At 49.0% G+C, this 21,436-nt stretch overlaps 3 protein-coding genes across 3 annotated transcripts; 1 reads left to right on the top strand and 2 right to left on the bottom strand.

The window, feature by feature from the left end:
• Positions 1-3,352: 3,352 nt before the first annotated feature.
• Positions 3,353-4,334, bottom strand: BKA67DRAFT_549150 (uncharacterized protein). Its single transcript, XM_046101563.1, has one exon. It carries the CDS (start codon positions 3,894-3,896, stop codon positions 3,666-3,668), a length of 231 nt encoding a protein of 76 aa, XP_045964915.1. The 5' UTR covers positions 3,897-4,334; the 3' UTR covers positions 3,353-3,665.
• A 7,413-nt stretch (positions 4,335-11,747) lies between these two features.
• BKA67DRAFT_653940 (uncharacterized protein) lies at positions 11,748-14,255 on the top strand (the record flags this gene model as incomplete). The annotated part of the gene is made up of 1 exon (XM_046106471.1): positions 11,748-14,255. One exon carries the CDS (start codon positions 11,748-11,750, stop codon positions 14,253-14,255), a length of 2,508 nt encoding a protein of 835 aa, XP_045964914.1.
• Positions 14,256-15,700: 1,445 nt separating this feature from the next.
• BKA67DRAFT_549143 (uncharacterized protein) lies at positions 15,701-20,724 on the bottom strand. The gene has a single exon (XM_046101562.1). The coding sequence runs from the start codon at positions 20,619-20,621 to the stop codon at positions 15,762-15,764; it is 4,860 nt and encodes a 1,619-aa protein (XP_045964913.1). The 5' UTR covers positions 20,622-20,724; the 3' UTR covers positions 15,701-15,761.
• Between the last annotated feature and the right edge of the window lie 712 nt (positions 20,725-21,436).

Below are 21,436 nucleotides of genomic sequence, written 5' to 3'. Positions count from 1 at the left end.
TGGCAAGCTTGACCTGGGAAGAGAATTATCTGGATGCTGGACTTACTTCATTGTATATATATTAGACACATTTGCTGTGAAAATAACAGTCGATGACTCGCTGTCGTCTCAACCATGATCACCTTGTCTTCACTTGAATGCTTCTGAAACTGTCATTCCTTTGCTATATGTCATGATCATGCTAAGGACTATATATTGCCCGTGAAACTTGTCGTTCAACCTACCCACTTTAGCCAATACCTAATAAGTTGCTTGGCATTTGAAAAGTTCATAACAAGATTCAAGTCGCGTGCAAAGCCGACAGGCGTTCTATTCGAGGGCCACCCACAACCGAGGGGAATGCACATCCATGCATCAACTGGAAGAAACGAATAATGCAGTTAGCGAAAATTCAAATTTTACGAACCTAAGACTTCATATGACCTCGTCAGCTGTTACTACTGGCTCGAAATAGGCTGCTGCATATGACTAATCACTATGCTTCCGTTGGTCATTATGTACGATCTGAATCAACTACAACGGCTCGTCATGTTGAGCGTGATTTTATTTATCCTAGGACTAATACATGGCCACGGATAAGCCCAGCCGACTGTCGCCTGACTCACACAGTAGGGAGAGAGGAAAGAGGTTTCGATGTATAGCAAGAATGATGTCTCTGCTGAGCATCAAGGCTTAGTATCACCGAAAATGAGTTCCAGTTTCCTCTTGCCCCCAATAGTAGTCTTACGACTTCGACACTGCCCTCACTATGAATGTTTATGTTCAGTGCGATGGTAGAACCTGATGTCAGTGGTTGTATAGGCTGGCATCGATGTTATGCAAGTATAGTACTTGTCAGGTACATAATCATGCTTTATCCAAGGTTAGCTTTCCAGTCAAGACTAGGCTGCACAACTACAATTACCTATAGTAGTTACTGAATGTTCACTGCTGAGGTTGTCGTCAACGGTCCATCACCGAATAGGCTCCACCCCTATCTAGAGAGCAATGGTTCTTCTGTCTTTCAAACCACTGTGACATTTGGGGAAGATACTGGTGGAGAAGTATCATTGAATAATATCATGACATCTAGGCTGAGAATCCCATGCAATAAGAACCCAAAATCCTCGTTATAAAGGGTGTTCATCTGGTGACTAAAGCGGCAAATAATATTTTCTAAATTTATGCCGAGAGTCTTCATATCACATGCTAGTACAACGAACGGATATGCAGAAGCGCCTTCGTCATTTACCATATAATTTACAATCGACCTGTGTTCTGACTTGAATCGCATCAAGGCCCCCTCTCCGAATAAGACTTGAGTTTCCCTCACGCACCGCATGGCCTACGGCCTTGGCTATTTTTCAACCCAACTATTATATAATTGAGATCAATTAATAATTCAATATATATACCATGCGCAGACCTAGCTACTAGTCCTTTTCTTTTTGGCAGCCCAACTGCCGCGGTCGATTCCTATACAACCTCACCTTCGTGAATCACATTTCCCACGGCAAAGCGACAGTAGCTGATTGTAGATGATTTTATAGTGGGGTTTAATTGCTAAGATTCTTCGTCAGGCGGTCTCGTACATTGACTGTGTACATTTGCTACTGTTTGCCACGGTGGTTTAACAGCATTTATATCTCAAGACCGCGAAGTCAAAAATATCTCCACGTTCTATTACTGGATTGCAAAGTGTTTCAGTGGATGTATATATGTATCTCTGGAAATGAGTCCGAGCTGGGCAAATAACAAATCACGACTACCATTATTTCGATGCAGAGGGTCAGTGGACAAAGATTATCATAGAAGAAGAGTTACCTTCGCCCAAGTAATTACCTTTTGATCATAATCGTACCAGATAGCACAGTTTGCCGACAGAAATAGGTGCAGCTTCAAATAAGCTTTTCACTGTGCTGTCCAGTAACGATAACATCGCGTCCAAGGATTTAGCAATACATCTGGCAGGACATCTCATGTTTGAAATAGTGTCGAAATTATGTTTCTTCGTGGAATAACCGCCGGCGACTGTCGATATATTCTCACCAGTATGATACTGAGCACTCCGCAGAGTTTCGATCCGGAACTTAGAAAAGTCTCGCGGATTGGGTAAGCCATAAAGGCATACCAGAAAGTACCTACTGACGTATGCGATCATGAGATCGAATCGCCTCAGGACGCTATCAGGACATTCAATGAAACATATTCAATCAGAACTTGAAGTGTAGGCGAGCATCGCTTAGATGATCGCCATAATATTATGCTGCTTCATGAATAATCAGCAACTCTTTGCCGAAATCTCTACACCCGCTTTCTCAGTGCCGGCATATCTTACCACGCCCAGCCGCTATACGATCAGGTTCAAGGGGCTTAGGGCACATGGTAATTGCACTAATACTCGAAGGATCTTCGTTTTGAGTAAGATTTGACCTGTAATACATCGTATAACTATTGTATTAAGAGCACACTGAGAGAAGTATCGCATGTTCGAAGTGTAAAGAGCATACATGTCTGGTGGAGTTAGCATTCACTACTTCAACTCACCAAAATCAACTGCGAGCAGCTGCTCCGTATACCCACCCTTGACGGGAGAGCAACGCATGGGTAATGTATCATTACGGCATTCTGGCATCATTACCAAGAGCTTTCTTCGAAGATCATAAGCTCCAATAGCTTTCCAGCTTGAATACAAGCATACGAGCATCTCTATATCCGAGATTGACAAGCCATTATTCTTGGCTTTAAACGAGTTCAGGAGAAGTGTGACTGTGCTGAGCATAATATCATGACACCAGATAACTTTCATAATGCATATAACGCGAGTACTAAAAAGCCAACGTTGACCCTTAGTTACTAAGGGCGCATTGTTTCCAGGCGATCCCCCTTCTGAAGTTGTCGAGATAGCACCAATGTAGTCCTGGACTCTGGGCGTAATACTAGCACTGATGGTCTGATTACGATGATCTGGTCAAGGTGGTCCAATGGCACAGGGTCAATTGAGGACAATTGATGCTCGATAAGGGAAGTGTTATTAGCTCTTAAACCTCTATCAGGAGTTTTGCTCCCAAAAAATGCTGGTTAAAACGTGGAAATAACGTGTTGTCTTGGCCGAAAGCGGTGATAAGTATCCCTTACCTATAAATGGTTGAGCACACCGCTCTTATCTCCACACCAGCACCCAGCGTCGTCTCGCTCGCCTACCATGCCAGAGATATCTACTTTGGGCAGGTGCACTTGCTTGGTTGTGAAGTTTGAAACCCAAATAGTACCTCGGAAGTGGACTCGGCAGAGCACTTGTATTAAAGTTCCTAGACTAAGTACACAGATCATGCATGAGCAAGGCCCACCGCGGCACGCAATCCCAAGGGTTCCTGCCATTACATAACTTAATAAGTATAACAACGTTGTTATGTACTCGAGAACGCGACCAACTAATCGCTGGTGAAATGTGATATCTAAGTTAGCTACGACTCATGCTGCAGTCTCGACGAAACGAGCGATCCATCTCTGATCATCTTGAAACGTTGGATTGGTACTATGACCAGGATTGACAGTGATAGGCACCACGTCCAATGGCAAGCAATGTCGCAATGAACACCCCATGCTCTGTTTGAGATATTGGTGAGCGAACGTCTAGTTCCACTTGATCCAATAGATGGGCACAGGGCTGAAAAGTCTAAAGTTTAGGGTTTAGTTAAGCTGCCCTGACCGCCACGACGTGTTGTCTCAAGGACTAGAACCCCCCACGGTAGAGATATGTGGCATGCCGGTGCAGCTGTTTGAATGAAACACGCTGGCGCCCACTGCACGTGGCGATTGGCGATGCAGCAAAAGCTGTAGCAAGCCGCAGTGTCTAGAGCAGCGAGACTGGGGCGTCTGTCGTAGGAAAGAAACGCGACAAGAAATGGCGCCATTTTGTCACACAGCCGGCCTTGGATAGCTGTCTTGATTAACGACTCATCAAGCCATTATGCTAGGCGGATTGGACGGTGAGTGAGGCTCAAGCCTCGTAGATGTCTGTGCGGAGAGGATACAGTCCTAGGTCAGGAAACTCGCGTTATCAATGGCTCGTAGGGTAGTGCTCAAAAATTCAGATGGCATGAACCAAGTCTGAGCGTAGCCGGCGAACAGACATTGAACAGATTGCTTGCGGAGTCACTAATCACCGCATTGTTAGTCAAATAGCATCCAGGCTTCATTTTCGTTGTATTGAGCCGTTCAAGCTTGCGATTTGGAACGACGTAAAGCATAGGACCCGGAAAATAGTTGTAACCATATTTAATTTGGTTCAGGTAAGCATGAGTCGTGCGCAGTTGAGGTTCACTGGTTTCTAACACCAAGAAACTCTTCTGGGCACGTTAGGGAAAGGCACTTTTGAAGAGCGATACCACGTTGGGTTAAATCGGAACGCCGCTTCCGGTCAAACTGTCTTCCGCAAATGTTCCATCAATCTTGGAAACGCCGGCGCGGTCATACATCTGGGCATCAATTCCCGAATGAATGTAGAACACTGATTTTTTTTGATCACGCACATATCCGCAGAAGATGAGCATATTTTTTGAAGCATAGAAAGGTGCCGCAGAAGCAAATAGAGAAATGGAACCTGTAACTGACCGGGAGACCTGGGCCGGGACGAATGTTTTCCAAGCCTATTGGAAATGACAGTTCGAAAAGCAAGACATAGCTTATTACAACAACACAGTACGTTGTGTCGTAATTGCTAGGCACTGGTTTAGGCTAACTAGAATGTGTTTGTTGCGTATCATCCGATGCATACTACCAATAGGTCTAGCGATAGGACGGTCTATTTCACGCACTAAATGCTGGATGCAGGCAGTATAGAGCACTACAACTAATGGTAGCGCCGGCCGCCGCTGAGCCATACTATAGAAGCTATTCTCTTCTTCACACACAGAAAGACCATACAGCAAGAGGACAAATTATTTGTTTTTGAATATTCGTTGCCGAGCTAAGCTGCATTCACATCCAGCCTGTTCAGGTCTGTTAATTCAATAACAGTGGAACCCTTCGCAGTGGCTCAGACCGAATGATTCACGTACTGCTGCTGCGTGTACGTAAGGTGCCCAAAAGCAGTGTCAATTGTCCACTAAAGCATGATATAACTCCACATAAGCATGCGTGTATTAGCCCAGTAGCGACTGAAGACACCTTACGGGAGCCATTGTTTTCTTTTCGTTTCTTTTCTTTGCGAGTGCCGCCGTGTATGAAAATTTCCCGCATCTGCTGCCTGCCTTTGCTAGTCAAGTATTGTGGAATTTGCGATGTGATGCAGCTTTGAAACGTACCAGTGAGCGAGATTTTTCTTCTTCTTCGAAGCAGTCGCCCACACTATAAATATTGTGGAATGCGCATCCGCTAATCATGGCAGAGCATTGGCCGATCCACAAACACCTCGGCTGCGATGCAAGCTGTGATGAATGATTAACGCAATGGGGTTTGGTGATTCTTATGTCGAGAAGTGAAAGCCTCAATCTGTAGCCATAACAACCCAGGGTAGTTGGCGAATGTGAATTTTTTTTTCTAAGGACAGATCGTGGTTAAGCGACGGGAAGTTGCGTTACCAACAGTCCGTTTTGAGCAGCGATTCCCCAGGTTTGCGAGATCCTCGGCTCGCTTCTACATTGAACTATATAATCTGGGACTGGCTCTCGACAGAAAAGTTGTGTAGTGATGGGTCACCCACTAGCAAGGTTGTCGAATCGGGACTCTCCGCGTCTCTATTCGCACCGATTCCGCATTGCTCAAATACAGTACGTCTCTCGCAACTGTGCATGTGCTAGCATCGTATACTCCGCCGAGAACCACAATGTACGAGCACTCCGAAGAGGCTAAGCTTTCCGAGGAGGGGGTTTGCTAGCTTCTTTGATGACCGACTTATGCACAGGATCAACTTTGTGTTGAACAGAAAAAGGACCAACGCTGAGGCAGTGTTTTGTAGGGAGACCTGTTACCTCTGGCGACTAGCCGAGAGCTTCATGAGATCTGATTGTGTGAACGCTGGTCAAATGGATGACCTGAACAGATCCAAGATCCTGCTTTCAACAATCACTTAAGGATTGCCTCCGTCTCCGCCAACGGCGGTCGTCTTGTGCGGAGAAGATACCACTTGGTTGTGTGCTTGACGTAGTTTTCTTTTGTTCGAACGATGCCAAGTGCTCAAAGTCCACCGTAGAAATATGGCTTATGGTCGTGCCCAAGCTCTTGCAGTACCGTGAACTTTATGTTGCACGTTTAGCACAGGCCCAGAAGCATGGATACGATATTCGCTAGCCTCCTCCTCATGTTCGAATTATTACGAGGTCATGGATGTCGATGGAAATATAATCAAGCCGTCGGTCGAGTAGGAACCCCGATCCAATGCAAGATGACCCAGATTTGGACGCCAGGTCTACAATTCGCCTGCCGCCAGAGCCGGCCAACGAAAAACACAATTGGCTATCTATGCGTGATGCGTCTATTCTATACAAACCCACCGATACACAAGGATTCCTAACACAGGCCCTTGATGTATCCGTTCCTTTCCGTCACGGTTGAGGCGTAGAACTTCAACGGCCAAGCTGGGTCTTTTGTTGACACCATGGACAATTGGGGTTAGTGAGGCCGTGACGATGCGGAGCATCTCCAGTATGGGGATCAGTCAGAGAGGTGGTCGAGACTCGCGTTCTGACATGGTCGCTTGATTGGTCCTGTTAAAGTCGCGCTCACGAATGCTTCAGCACGAGGGTGTGCGAACAAAAATCCAAACTCATCCATCGGTGCTACAATACATAGAGAATGCTTCGGCCGTGGCGCATCTTATTTGCAGATCGCTTCTCGAATTAGCTTTGAGAACGTTGAGCTCTGACGAATAACAATTACTGACACCTGGCCCACTAATCTGGGAACCCTCGAAGCTGCAGATGCCCCTGACGGTCGCGCCGCTTGCATGGCAGGGGGAAGCGGGCTCTTCCACGTTCAGCCGCCCCAACCTAATGATCGACCATGAACAACTCTCGCTAATGCCTACGGAGTATTGACGACGAAATTCTCACCACAAACGAAACACTCACATAGTGTCACAGTGCAAATGCAGCTTCGGTACCAACGGGAACCCCAACCATTGCTTGCACTGCTGGAAACAGTACCTCAAGGTTGGTGTGTTGCATCAGCCCGGTGACCCGACAGATGACATCGCAGGGAAGATGGTTTTCTTGAATATCTAGACATGACTAGGCACCCATCGAGAAACAAGATATCGGTATTTAGTTTTCCGTGTTGTATCTGGCTTCATAAATATATAGACGACAACGCTGCCGTAGTGCATTCATCATAGCAAACAATAATATACCTACACTCGCCTAGAGTTTTTCGGTACCTGACATGACGCCGCGAGAGGACTACGCAGTACTTGATTACGTTGACTGGCTGCCCCTGCTTCAGGAGTGAATCAGGACCGTGTCTGAACACATTATACAACACACACAAGCTTTGCTTTCCTCTCGCTGTACATCAAATCCCGAGGCCACGAGTCTAATCCGCCCTACAGCTGAGACATACATGCGTGGGCACTTTTCGTTAGAAGTCTGTCACCGCCTCTCGCGGGTAGAGGCTGATCAACGGCGGTAATAACTGTCCATTTTTCCCCCTTCCCACAATTGACTGCGCATCATCCCCAAAACTAGCGTTACGAGCGCACGATTCCTCATGGTCTGCAAAAGGCAGGAGGAGGAGTCTGTACCTGGCTTGCCTTGGTCTGCCGTTTTTAGGCTCTATCGACTAGTTCCGTCCTAATCTGCAGGTGCGCGCATTTATCTGGTTCCGCTGCTTTGGTCCTGGGTCCAGTTGCTTGAAGTGGAACACGTCAAGTGTCGACCTCGGCGACTTCATGAATGCTTGAGAAACGTTTGCCGGAGAGCTTCTTGTGCGACTCCAACTATTGCCATTGACCCTAACACGAGGGCAATAGATCGCAAAGAAACAAACCAGGCTTACAGTAGACGGCTGATCGAGTTCTCGGCATCCCGCATATCGTATTTTTGACAATCTCGTACTACTTTCGGTCGAACGTTTTCAAAGATGCACTGTAATGTAGAGGGCAAACCTTCTAGGCGAATGCTAGAGAAGCAAGTCTGCGAACCGAATGCTTTCTCCAGGGACATGGGAATACTACGTATGTATAAAAGTAGCCGAACAAAAACAAAAACGCGCTGCTGTATACGGCTCTTCGCATGGACTGGATTCGATCAACTGCAGATGTCATGGGTGTCATTCAAGTGACATTTGAAAAGCAAAATCAAATGGTTCTTGGGTCCGGCGGCTTCAAATTGTTTCCCGCAACATGGTTCATCCTAGACTTGAATGCATAGTGCACTTAGCGATGCTCCTCATTGGGCAACAATTTCACGGGTGACCCATAAGGAGGAGACCTATGCTTTAGGAAACCAGATCTTTTTCCATTGGTCAATTGCATTAACCCAGATGCTTCAGAACGGAAGTCGGATTGAGATGCACAGTGCGGTTGTGGTTCTTTGCTATAGGTGCCTACCTTCCAAGACCCAAGCCCGGCATTGCATGGTATTGTTTGGATTCATTGCTGAATCCCAGTGAGTATCTGAGATCTGGACTCCTAGAGGACGCTCGGGCTCGACCGGTTTTCTGTCGCCTGCAGCTGTCAGCTCAAAGATAGACTTTGTTCCACTCGCGCTACGACGTAGGAAAAATTTCTGGAAACACCCTTGCTGCCCAACTTGAGTCCAATCGGCAATAGCAACAGATATTTTGGTGTTAAGATCATTCTCAGGAACGGCTCCAACAGAAAGATTGTACACAGCCCTTGACCATGCATGTGGCTTAACGTGATTTTCCCATACGATTATGTAGGATCCTAAGTCAACGTCAGACCATCGCGCCAACACTATGTAAGCGGCAGGAGCCAGCATTAATCAACCCCCTGGTACTGCTGATCCTTCCGGAGCTCGACTCTGCAGCAAGATATTGCAGCAGGAATCTTATTTCTATTTCCAGAAATCCTCACAAAAGCCTTTGTATGTTCTGATCAAGCATTTGCTTCCCGTTGAGGGAATATAGTTGGCTGGTTGCAGCATGATACGATGCAACAGAAGCAAAGAATCCAAGAATACTGCAACGTGCACTGCACAGTGAAAGCCATGACAGCACACAACTACCGGATCGTCGAGGACTCCACAGCCTCAAGGGGTCCTTTCTTAGCTCAATCCCGGAATGCTACCATGATCCGATTAGCAAGGACACCGCTGCTGTCACTTCGTACTAGGCGATTTGTGCAGCAATGAATAACGTTGGGGCCAACTTGATCGAAAGATGGCGGGATTGCAAATGACCCCCTGTACCTAGCCCTGCAGATAGTAATCCGTAGCGTCCTGAATTGGCCCACAGGCGACGAAGCAAGCCGTTGCATGGAGAACAACAAGTGAAATGCACCATCGTCGTCTTCGGCGGATTGTGTCGAGACTATCGATGACTTGTTAAAAACCTTCTACTTTCCGCCCGGCCTTGAGCTAGCAATGATATTTGATTGCATGATCTGGTTCCGACATTCTGGTCTTGGCATCTATTGTTATCGTGTCCCCTTTAAATCCCCCGGCGCACTCTGACTCGGACCTATCTGACGGAGCCTCGTGCTGGTTTTCGTACCTGCATAAACGGCGGGAGCTTATTACACCCTATTCTCGACTCTTCCGCTTCAATACATTGACGACTTCTCCAAACTTCCGAGCGCCAACACAAAGCACGTTTACTCCTGGGGGGTGAATTTCAATTTTTTTTTCTTTCTTCTTCTTCTTCTCCCTCGAGAAGACGTTGAGTTTCTGCCTGGCGCATCGAAAAGCAGGTTCTTGGGCAATAGATACGGACGTTGAGCGATAGGCGACTTACATACACGAAACGCAACTCGCACCCGAAAACGTCAGACACAACCTGCCGGCTTAGACACTCATGCATGCTTCTCAACATACTTAATTCAATTCATCTCCAGAGGAGCATTTCCTTTACGATTAAACCTTGGACGAGCTGGTTCTCAAAGGTATGTTTCCAATTCCCTCATTGAACCCCTCTCCCGGGCCACAGAAGCACGTCCAACGAGCCGCATCTAGCATGGTCTTGGGACATGAGCAGTGCTCAATATTAGCTTTACTATTCTTCGCCTATTGTCGAAATTCGAAGTCATGCGCAACCGTGTTTCACGAGATCAGCCCACATGCAGTGTAACCACCTGCACACACTCGCCTATCCCTCCTGAGCCATGGCGATATCTCGTGGGGCCGGTCAATAATATGACCTGTCCCAGAAGTTGCTCGAGCGGTCGCACAAAGAACTGTTGCGTGTAGAACCATCCGATTTGCTCATTTTCAATGCACTATGCATCAACATGGGGGTATCCGAAAGCAGATTTCGGATTCTACCTGACGACGCCCAAAGTCGGGAGCCAGGAGCTCGTTCATGTTGCAATGCCAGCCTCTGCCACTGCGTATTTTCGTTGTTCTTGGGTTCTCACAAACTTGCAGCTTATCCGTACGGGGAATACTAACTGGTCTCATGCAGTGAATTCTATGGACAGCTGAAGTTCCTCAATCCTGCCATATTACCATTACTCGCGGCGCTCAGTTTGGTCAACTCACGATTGCAGTAGTCACTCTATCTCATATCCTGATTCACGGCCCTCAGACTCGCGGAGCAAATATCTGTCCAGTACTTGATTAGGGTCGTGCCGAACGATCGAAGCTCGACGCGCGTTTGAGAGTTGGTGTGCAGTCCTGGAAATAACCATAGACGGCAATCGTAACGACAAATCGGGCCCATCAGCTCCAAGAACTGCATCCAATAGTCCAGCGGGCCGCCTTCGACGGGGAGCAGTCATCCAGTAACGACTCATTAGCCACCCCGGCCGAGTTGACCACTTTCGGGCGCCTTGCATACCTTACGCACTAGAGACGCGTTGGGTAGTATACAACTACATTGTTTGCGGCAGTGGCACGACTTTCATAGCTTTCGTATCGGAATTTTCGCTGCTTGATCTACGTACACACTGCGCCCACAAATTGTTATAGTCCCAGCAGCTGTCACAGTACAATTGGGCAATTTCGGAACTCAACGGTCAACCAGGCTCCCACATTTCGCTAGGGGCGTTACCATTGCCTTTTGATTAATTCAGTCAGAAGCGAGAGAGGGCAGCTGCATGCCATTATTAACACCTCGCCTCTTCTCTCTATTCACCCATTGAGCCGGGACGGGCTGCAGTACACCAAGACTGACAGGGAGGGCACATCGGAGGTTCCATCTCAACAAGTCGCACCAATCTTCCGGCCAGCTGGTCCATACCCCTGTCTTGTATACCCTTGCTCCCATATTGGGTCCTACCCCCGTCCATCACGCATCTTCGCATGAGGATTCATAGTGGCTCTCCCAGGGTATTCCACAATTATCCCCACGCCCTGCCACCCCATCATTCGACACCTCTTCAGATCCCTCGAAATATCCCTTGCCTGAAGCTACACTCTATTATTATAGAATCGGCACAATCTGCCCCCCGCATACTCCCCTTTCCTGCAGTTTATTTCCATCCGTATCAGGCGTTTTCTGAAGTTGGAAAACGTTCTTCACGATTGAAGCAACTTGAAGTGGATCAGATTGAGTGGGAGGGCCGGTGACTTCAACCTTTCAAGCAATCAATACGACGTGGAACCGTCTAACACCAGCGCCCATACGGAAGCAGAGTGAAGCGACACAACATGTATTCGCCACTTCCCGTGTATTCGATTCCTAAAAAGTCGAAGAGATGGAATCTCTCGAAAGGGTCTGCCTCATCTAAACCAGGCTCAGATGCGTCTCCACCCCCAACATCCTCTTCAAATGCAGCCCCATCGAACATGTTTCAAAATTTGGGCGACCTGTTGGATCCGGTATTAGATGGACCTCCATCCCCAGAACGTCTCAGAGCACTCGCCAACCAGATGCGCAAGACGTCTGTATCAGATAAGCACCAAAGTCAGCAAACAAATTCCTCAGGGTCGTCGTCACTTATTTCAGGTTCATCGGACAGACCTTCATGGGAACATGGATTAGAAAGTTTGACATTGTCAAGGCATTCGTCGCAACGGTCAACTACAAGCAGTATGCCATCGCGCGAACGGCCGGAAAGCGTACAGTTATTTGGAAAGTCTATCTTCAACCGCAAAGGTAAAGCTAGGAGAGAGAGCAGCGACCTTGGTTCATCGGATAGCTCGATGCATTCAGCAGAAGCACCAATAGACCCAACGACTGCCACATCCAAGGATCAGCACTTCCTGAACTCCGTGCTGGCAAGACGGAAGGTTGCTAAAGAGGATGATTCGGCGCAGAGAAAACTCCAGATATCGGGTCCGTACAACTTTCAACACCTAGCCCACACACAAAAGGAGAATACACCACAACTGGACCACTCCAGCCGCAGAGAGCTGGTACGAGAGTTCTCAGAAATGCGTCATGGCAGAAGGCCAAGAAATGTGTCCTTGCGTGGTGTACCACCCAGTGGAACGCATTACGCCGATACCCATTCTCAGGCTTATAGCGTGCAGCAAGACCCGTCAGCAGGGTTGCATGCCTCAAATGACCTACATACCGAGAATCCAGAGTCATATCACTCTTTTGCACCTCCCGTACCGAGGCGATCGATGAAGAGAACTCAGTCTCAAGAACAAATTCGCGTACCCCCTCCACGCCCGCCAAGATCCCCGATTGAACAGGGCTTCACCTCTCCAGTGTCGCCACCTCCACGTCTTAGTAGTCGTGGATCTATGCGACCAGACGGTGCTATTGCCTTGGGAATGATTGATGTGGACCGTCCAATCACCAGCTCTAGTATGAGGATACCAAGACCGATAGTCTTCCCCTCCAAATGGGAAGCACCAAAGCAGAATCCACCAAATAGCGCTATTGCTTCAAATGACCATGCTATCGTTTCGATTGACCAGAGGTTCTCACATGCCATCACTACCCCTGATAACGCAGCGTGGCCTTTGTCAAGCGATGCGGTTACAAAAACCTTGCCAGACGTTCCGGAGGAGGAAGAAAACAATGGATTTTCGCGCTCCCGCGTCAGTGTCACGAGTAACAGTTCGTCTCTTCGTGGCAGCATTTCCGTTCCACTACTGCGTCAGATGTCCCAAAGCCAAGTCGCGGCTATGGCTAGGCCACCAAGCGGTGCATCGGAAACATTAGGACGTTTCGATTTGCTCGCTGCACAGCGAGCCCTTCGGGCGAACGCAGACGATGAGAGTATCTATGATGAGTTCATGCAGGAATCTTGGGAAGACGACATCGACTATTGCTACGAGCATGCGGCTGAAGCTGACTGTGATTATGCTTGGGAACGCCCTTCATTAGATCTTATACGAGAAGACGAGCAAATCGGGCCCTTAGACACTACCGGCACTCGATATCCCAGCCACGGCCCAGGCTCGCCGGGCTTCCTTTCTCCACCGGGTCGCGATGATGTGCCTGCGCTCAGCCCCGTCAGTCAGATTTCAAATGCAACACAGCATGAGGCAAGAACGCCCACTATTTTTGTTGGGCCCGTGACCTCGAATTTCTCCCTCCCCAGACGCGATAGCTCGACATTGCTTCTGCGCAGTCACCATCGCAACGTCTCTCATGCCGATAGTTTCAAGGAATGCAATGGATTTGATCTGTCACCTTCACTTTTGATTCCTAGCGATTATCACCAGCAAATGCTACTTCACGAGAGAGGAGAATTGCACGAGGAGGACGAGGACCTCTTCGTCGCACCCCTATCTCCTTCAGGCACACACTTTGCCAAATCCTACATGAGGATGCAGGCACGCTCGAGTGCATCGACCACCGATTCTGTATTTTCACAACGCCACAAGTCCAACACCTCAACCTCTACCACATTAACACGCTGGACTTCCAACAGCACCACAACAGCTACTATCGACGCCTGGCAGACAGCTTCTGAGGAAAAGGAGCATGCAGTCTGCGACTTCGGGAAGCATGTCATTAGCCCCCTGCCAGAGCTTGACGAAGCTGGGTTTAGACGCGACCCGAGTACCGAGAGGCATGCCAGGGCGCAGTCTCATGCAGATATCCTCCTGAAGTCTAGCTCCGATACTGTCATGGCCAACCATATCAAGGCGGACAAGGAGGCAATTAACACTCGGCGTCGGGCAAAGACGACAAGCCGAAGCCACTACCAGGCACCCGTCAATCTTACCTTGTTCCCGTCCGTGGATCGTCCGTAAAAATCCTCGACCTTTTTACAGGTCATGACAATGCAATTCAGTGGCGGTAACTGTTTCACTTATTACTTGTTCCAGGCTCCTCGATGTGCTGCAGGATCGTCATATCCTTTGCCGAATATCTCGGCTGGCATTTAGCGGCGCGCGCTATATAACCACACCTACTTTTCTTTTTGTTCATTGTTTTGAGCGACTCTATAGATGCAGCGGGAACTACCCGCATACGATCGTTTGTCATAGAAAAAGTCAGTACTGGGTTTCTTTTGTTTTGGTAATTTTTTTTCTCGGACGGTTATAGGGTAAGGACGGACCGGCAAGACGGTGCATTTTCAGGGACGCTCAAAAGCTTTTGGGGAATCTAAATTCCCGCCACCAGGACATTGGGAAATCGGCGGCCATGATTCGTTGCCTGTTCAACGTTTGCGCCGCTGCGCTTTTACAGCGTGCTGCGCTCTATTATCCCGGGCAATGCCCAAGGGTTGAGTTTATATTAGATACATCATGTGGTGGAGCGTTGTTTACCAGCTGAGGGACAAGCTTTGGAGCAATGTCATTTTTACTAGCTCATTTCGGTGAGGTTCTAATCCTATTAAATATATTCACCCTCTTCGTTGGTTTCCGCCGCATGCTTGCCCGAGTAGACCTTGCTGGTGGCTGTCAAGACGTGTTGGTGGAAGCTGGAGTGCCATGCCATGCTGCTGCATCGCATATCGACCACTGAACTGTACTACACATGAATTAAAACGGCCGCGGCGAACATATTTTAGTTCTACAGCCATAATCACTTGTATGTCGGAACATGTAGAAATCTTGGCTTGTAAAATCTTTAATTTTGGTATCCGCAACGCCTATTAATGCATAATTCTGCTTCGACCACCGTTCTTTCGCAGTTTCAATGCCATGATGATAAGTGCTATACGACCCCGGCTTTACTCATCATCACCCTCATCCTCGTCGGCACCAGCATTCTTCTTTTCCTCCCTTTGCCTGACCCACTCCGCAGCTCTGGCGCTGACTCTCTCCCTCGACTTCTGGTCACCGTTCTTTTGCTCCCAGTCAGCCCACCGTTTGAACCACTTCTTTGCAGCCCGGGGCTTGAGACCCTTTGCCTTCAATGCCCGCTCAAAGACATCGCGGATTGCGGTCTTGTCTGCGCCGGGGGTGTCTTCGTGGTCAAGAAGTTGGTTCCACAAGTCGAAGCGTTTCGGGAAGGTGCTGAGTAGACCCTCAAACATGGTTCTACCTAGCTCCGGGCTCGGGTGCTTGGAAGTGAATTGCAAGGTTGCAAACTTGGTCATCAGAGGAAGATGTGCGTGCTTGGGCAGAGACTGAGTGGCTCTGGGCAAGAGAGCACGGGCACGCTCTGGCTCGTCGCGCTCAGAGTGCAGCCAGTGTGCGTAGTTGTACCAGACATCGGGAGACGTGGCGCCAAACTTCTTGGTCATTGTTTGGAAGAGCTCATCTGCCTTCTATTTGATTTGTTAGTCTCCGGTTTGCGCCTGGCTAAGTCTACAGGACAATTAGACGGGGACTGAAACTTACCTGAGGCTTATCCTCATGAATGTAGATGCTAGCAAGTCGTTGGTACACCTCCTGCTTGTCGTTGACCTGTAAGGCGCGCTTGAAGACATCGTCCACAGTATCGTCAGTGCCATAGTGGACCTCGAGGTTGAGATAAGCAACCCAGGCATTGAGCTTTTCTGTTTCCTCTGAGCTGTTGATAGTAGACACAGCACGCTCTGCCACCTTTCGGGCACCGGCCAGCTCGCTGGATTGCATTTGGTAAGCCATGTACTGGATCCAGAGCTCCGAAGAGTTCGGCTTTCGGTTGAGAAGCTGTTCGTAGTCGGCAGCGGTGCGTGGACCAAAAGCATCGAGATCACCACTACGATCAGCCTCGACCTGGGCCTTCTTCCGTTTCTTTTTTTTGTCCTGGGCGCTACCGGCCTCTCCCCCAACAGCGTCCGGTCGACGCTTCTTATCCAATGCATCTGCATCCCAGTCAAATCCTCCAGCATCGAGACCTTCGACCTCGTCGCCAGGCTTGTCTGTCATCTCTACATCCTCGTCGGAGTCTTCATCGGACACATTATCCGTGCCAGTGATGAGGACACCACTTTCACTATCGTCCATGTCTTCATCCTCGTCTTCTTCTTCCTCCTCCTCCTCGTCATCATCACCGGAATGCAATGCTGCGCCAGCATCCTCGTCATCGCTCATGTCTGTGTCGTCGTCCACAAAATAGGAAGGTTTCAGTCCAAAGTTGATTCTCTTCTTCTGAGCATCCAACTTGAGAATAATAGCCTTGACAGCGTCTCCTTCGTTTAAGAGCTTTCGGGCATCATCCACGGGCTTTTCAGCCAACTCACTTCGGTGGCATAGACCACTGACATTGGCAGTTCCATCTACAAGGATGAAAGCACCAAATTCTTCAACCTTGCGGACCTTTCCGGTAATAATCTGACCGACCTGGAGGTCCTGGTAGTTGAGTAGCGGAACGAAGTCCTTGTCCACAACAGATGACTTCAAACTCATCTGGATGTGACCCAAGGCATTGTCAATTGAAACGATGCGACCCTTGACAAGCTGATCGATCTGGAAAGAATCCTTCCACTCCTTCAGGAATCTGTCTGACAGATCGGAGATCTTGACCATTGCTGTGATATCACCGCCAAGAGCCACGAAGACACCCTTGTCAGACACATGTTTAACAAAGCCACGGATAACATCGCCAACATTGAGCTGCGCAATCTTAGAGATCTCCTGATCCTGGACCTTTGCCGAGGAGTTCAATGTTCTGGAGTGGCGGGCCGAGAGACGAACTTTCTTGTTACTCTTGTCAACATCGACAACCGAAACACGAATTACACTATTCTTGGCGAAATTCATCGTGTTTGCTTCGTTATAATCATCACTGATATCTGTCAGGTGAATGGGTCCGGAAACCACATTGCTCAACTGAACCATGATTTGGCGCTCATTTATTTTGGTGATGCGTCCGGGCAGAACCATGTTCTGCTTGACGTTGTCCCATGTGAGCTCTTCGCTAGCTGAAGAAGATCGTGCCGACAGATCAAGGCGCCCTTGTGCAGGGTCTACAGAGACAACACGTACGCGAAGAGCAGAGCCAACAGGGAAGTTTGCCGCCAAGTTCTCGACAAGAGAAACGTCATCGGAAACATCAAATGCGTTGATTCTGCCTCTGACATTGGGAGTAATGTTTACCCAGAGTGACCTGTCCTGGACATTATTGACATAAGCGAGGTGAGAAGAACCGATTTCCAACTTGTCGTACGACAAGTTCTCTGGAGCGGTGTGCTTCACATCGCTTGACCTGGTGGAGAGCTCAAGAACGGAGTGCGTCGACCTGTGCGAGATGGGCAAGAACCGATGATTTTTGGCGTCGTGTACTCCAAGAACCCTGACAGGGATGACGTCTCCCTGCTTGAAGTTCTTGAGGGGATGTTTGGCATCTTCAATTTCGTCCCAGGAGTCAAATACCTGTGACACATCGACACGACCTTGTATATTGTCTGCTAGTCTGACGTTGAGCTGAGAATTCTTGACAGACGCGATGCGCGCCTTGGTGATCCTGCCGACGGAGATGTTGTCAATAGAGCCGATCGTTTCGTCTACCGGGTTTTCCGCTCTGACTCCAGTTTGAGTAGAATTCTTCTGCTTTTCAGTCCTTTCTACCTTTTCTACATCAGGTGAGGATACGACCATCCTGCTGTGCTCTGTATCGACAGATATCACTTTGACGGTCGTGGATTGTCCCTTTTCAAGACCAAAGTCTGTTTGTTTCTGCGCCTCTAGAGGTAATCTACTCTTGGGCAGCAGTGCATGCAGTTGGCCGGCGAACTGAACGAAGACTGCTGTCAGAGTGATGTTCCTGACAAACCCCGGGTAAATGCCATCGACTTTGGCGTCCGCGAATGTTGTTAAAAGTTTACCCTCCTGGCTACCCTTCACCAGGCTAGGCTTTTTACTTAGGGTGATCGATCGGCGACCCTCGTTCTTGTCGATGACGACGAGGTCATTGAGAGTTTGGCCGACATGGAACTTCTTGATCGTGGATTGGCTTTTCTTGCTCGACCCATCCGTAAGGTGATTGACCGAAAGCATGGCCTTCAAAGAGCCTTCTACAAGTTCAACAAAGACGTGATCCTCGGTTTTCTGCACAATCTTGGCGGAAACAACATCTCCGATTTTCAAAGCTTGTAGAGCTTTCTGCTTTTCGAGACCAAAGGCCGAAGGGTCTTTGCAAGAAACGTATAGCTTCTGTGCCTCGGCATCAAAATTGAGGACATGAACTTGGACGACTTGACCGATGCGGAAAAACTCCTTGGGATCGTGGATGTAAGCTTCACTCATCTCAGACACTGGTAAGAAGCCCCTGAGCGAGCCATAGAACTGCACAATAGCGCCATTCGCAACGATGCTGATAATAGTCGCGGGCACCTGCATGCCGACAACCAGCTGATCGAACGACTGGAGTGGGGCAGCCTCGGAGTTGAGTAGAGTTTTCTTCAGTGTGAGGCGAATCTGGCGTTTGACACGATCAGTGGAAATAACACGCGCTTTAACCTTCATGCCTTCCCGGAATTTTTTCTCCGGATGTTGAAGCTTCACGTCAGCCAAGTGAATTTCGGGAACAAAACCGGTGATACCTTCGGCGAGTTTGACCAGCAACCCGCTGACACCATCCTGTCCAATCACTAGCTTTTCAATGGTTCCATTCACAATCTCGCCAATGGGTATGTCCTCGACACGCAGGAAAGCTTGCTCAAGAATGTGTTTCTCGAAAGATAGCTGGTATACACCATCGACTGAGTTGTATCCAACGACTCGTCCGCGATGCTCCGACCCAACCTGGAACGGACCTGATGACTGAGAGACCATGTCGACTTTGCCATCCTTGAGTCGAGAGATGTGGACGAATCCAGCAGCGCCGCTGATCCCGATATCAACGAAAACGCCAATATCGGGCTCGACCTTGGTGACTGTGCACTTCTCGACTATGCTGGAGATGGGAAGAGACTCCACTGATGACTTCTTGCTTCCTCCGGTTGTTTCCTTAGGCTTGAGGTTCACAATGTGCTCAAGAAGGGAAACTCCCAGTTTGGGCTCGCTTGCTGCCGGGAAATTGCATATAACTCGTGCCCTGACCTTCTTGCCAACCTTGTACTTGTCTTCGAGGTCAATCGCAAGAGGCCCGGAGCCAGAATGGATATGGTCAGCAGTGACATCCAAGGAACCCATGACCTTGCCGGCAATACCGCGGTTTGATATGTCCGTAACCAGAAGATCAACTGCTGTGCCAGGGAGGAATGAGTTGATAGTTGTCGCATCCGAGGGGAAATTTTGGATCTTGCCCAATTTGGTCTGGATAGTGGTAAGCTGGGCAATCTTTCCGTTGGAGCCCGAGCTTGTGGCCAAGCAGAGGAGGACAGAGCCTGGCTGCATCCGGGTTTCCGAGATGGCGGGATCAAGCTCCTTGCGTGCCAGAAATCCCTTGAGCTTGGAGTCTTCGAGGCCAAGATCCATGACGAATCCGTGATCTTCTACACTGGTGACGGTTGCCATAACAGTAGTGTTGGCCACAACATCTTTGCTGGAAAGGCCGCTGTTGGTTTGGTCCGGTCGTAAGGACAACTCAATTCGTTTTTTGGCTTTTCCAGAAGGCTCTGCTGGTTCTTCGGATGTGGAGTTGACGTATGCCCGGACGTATTGACCAACAGTGAATAGTGACTTCAGGTCAACATCGTCTGCTGAAGTCTCGTCGTCGTCATCGTCGTCGTCGGCGGCTGCCTCGGCAGCAATGCGCTCATTGAGGAGCTCGGAGATGGCGGTGATGGGAACGTGTCCAGTCAGATTATTTGGCAGTGCTAGGGTCAAATCCAGAGCATTGATCTCGGTGACCTGGGCGAGTACAATGGAACCCTTGACCAAGCGCTTGTAGTTCAAGCTCTCGACCTTGACCGTGTCGTCGGCAGTTTGCGACTTTGCAGACTTTCCATCCTTCAACTGTCCCTTTGACTTGATCTTTTTCAGTGTTTTCTCGGTGTTCTTGCCTGACGCCTGCTCGAACAGTACGTCCTGCTTTGCCTGGATGGAGATTTGCCTGTGCTCGAGCGGTGACAAGACACTTCCGCCTCCACGAGGAAAGAGAGGCTCCTCCTCCTTCAGTCGCGAGATGCTGGGCACGGGGGCAGGCTTGTCGGCGCTCTTGGGCTTGGGACTCGCCTTGGGATCACTCTTGGTCTTTTCGGGTTTCGAAGTCTTGGATGGCCTTGAGCCGCTGGTTATTTTTGCTGCTTTGGCAGCAGATGCGCCTCCCGGGGCATCCTTCCTCTTGAGAGAGCTCATATTGGAATTGCACGAGCGCAATATTGGAAAAGCGCAAGTCAACAATATGCAAGCGCTTGTTGCACTTGCTTTGGGAGGCCGGCTGAGGGTCCAAAACTTTTGGTCGCATCCAAAATATTATCCGCTAAGATAAGCCGAACTTTTTTTTTGTTGGCATTGATAAGGCGCCATGTGCATAGTACGGATCCCGTCCTACGTACTATGTAAGCCTGAGATTGCCTGAGGTACCCTGACGGCCGGGCGATTCGCCCGCTGGCGGGCCCCCGCAAGATTGGGGTCTTCTGGGAAGGGTTTAGTGAGGGGCAACATGTATGCACTCTGTAGCATTGTAGGGTTAGTGCTATTTCCAGACGTCTCATCCTCTCATCCCCAAGTGGGACGTACTGTACGGATGCAGATTGCAACACTCGTTTTTGTTGGACCCAACTATACGTGCAAGCAACTTTTCATGGACTTACTTATTATGTCAAACTAACTTGGCTGTATGAGAAGTTTACACACAACTCGCATGTACATGTGTAGCTGTTCAAGACCCGATCTATCACGCAGCTGCTTGCCCCCTGCCCCTTGCCCCTTGCCCCTCGCACTTGCAATCGACACAGCCGAGGCCGTTTGCGCTGATCTCATTCGGGCGACGATTGGCTCATCCGTTGCGGCTTTAGGCGGTTAGAGCTGCTAAATGACCTCTGGGAGCCCGTGACAGCATCTATGAGGGACTAAGGTTGGAGCACAACTACTCGCATAGACGTCATTGCGATACTGTGCCGAACACCCCGACTCGTTCAGGTAGCCGTCAGATTGTCATCTGCAACGAT

The sequence above is a fragment of the Truncatella angustata genome (assembly GCF_020726525.1).
Source record: "Truncatella angustata strain MPI-SDFR-AT-0073 chromosome Unknown BKA67scaffold_1, whole genome shotgun sequence".
NCBI classification, from domain to species: Eukaryota; Fungi; Ascomycota; class Sordariomycetes; order Amphisphaeriales; family Sporocadaceae; genus Truncatella; species Truncatella angustata.
Note: the sequence above shows the minus strand (reverse complement) of the source record. Positions and strands in the feature narration are given on the sequence as shown.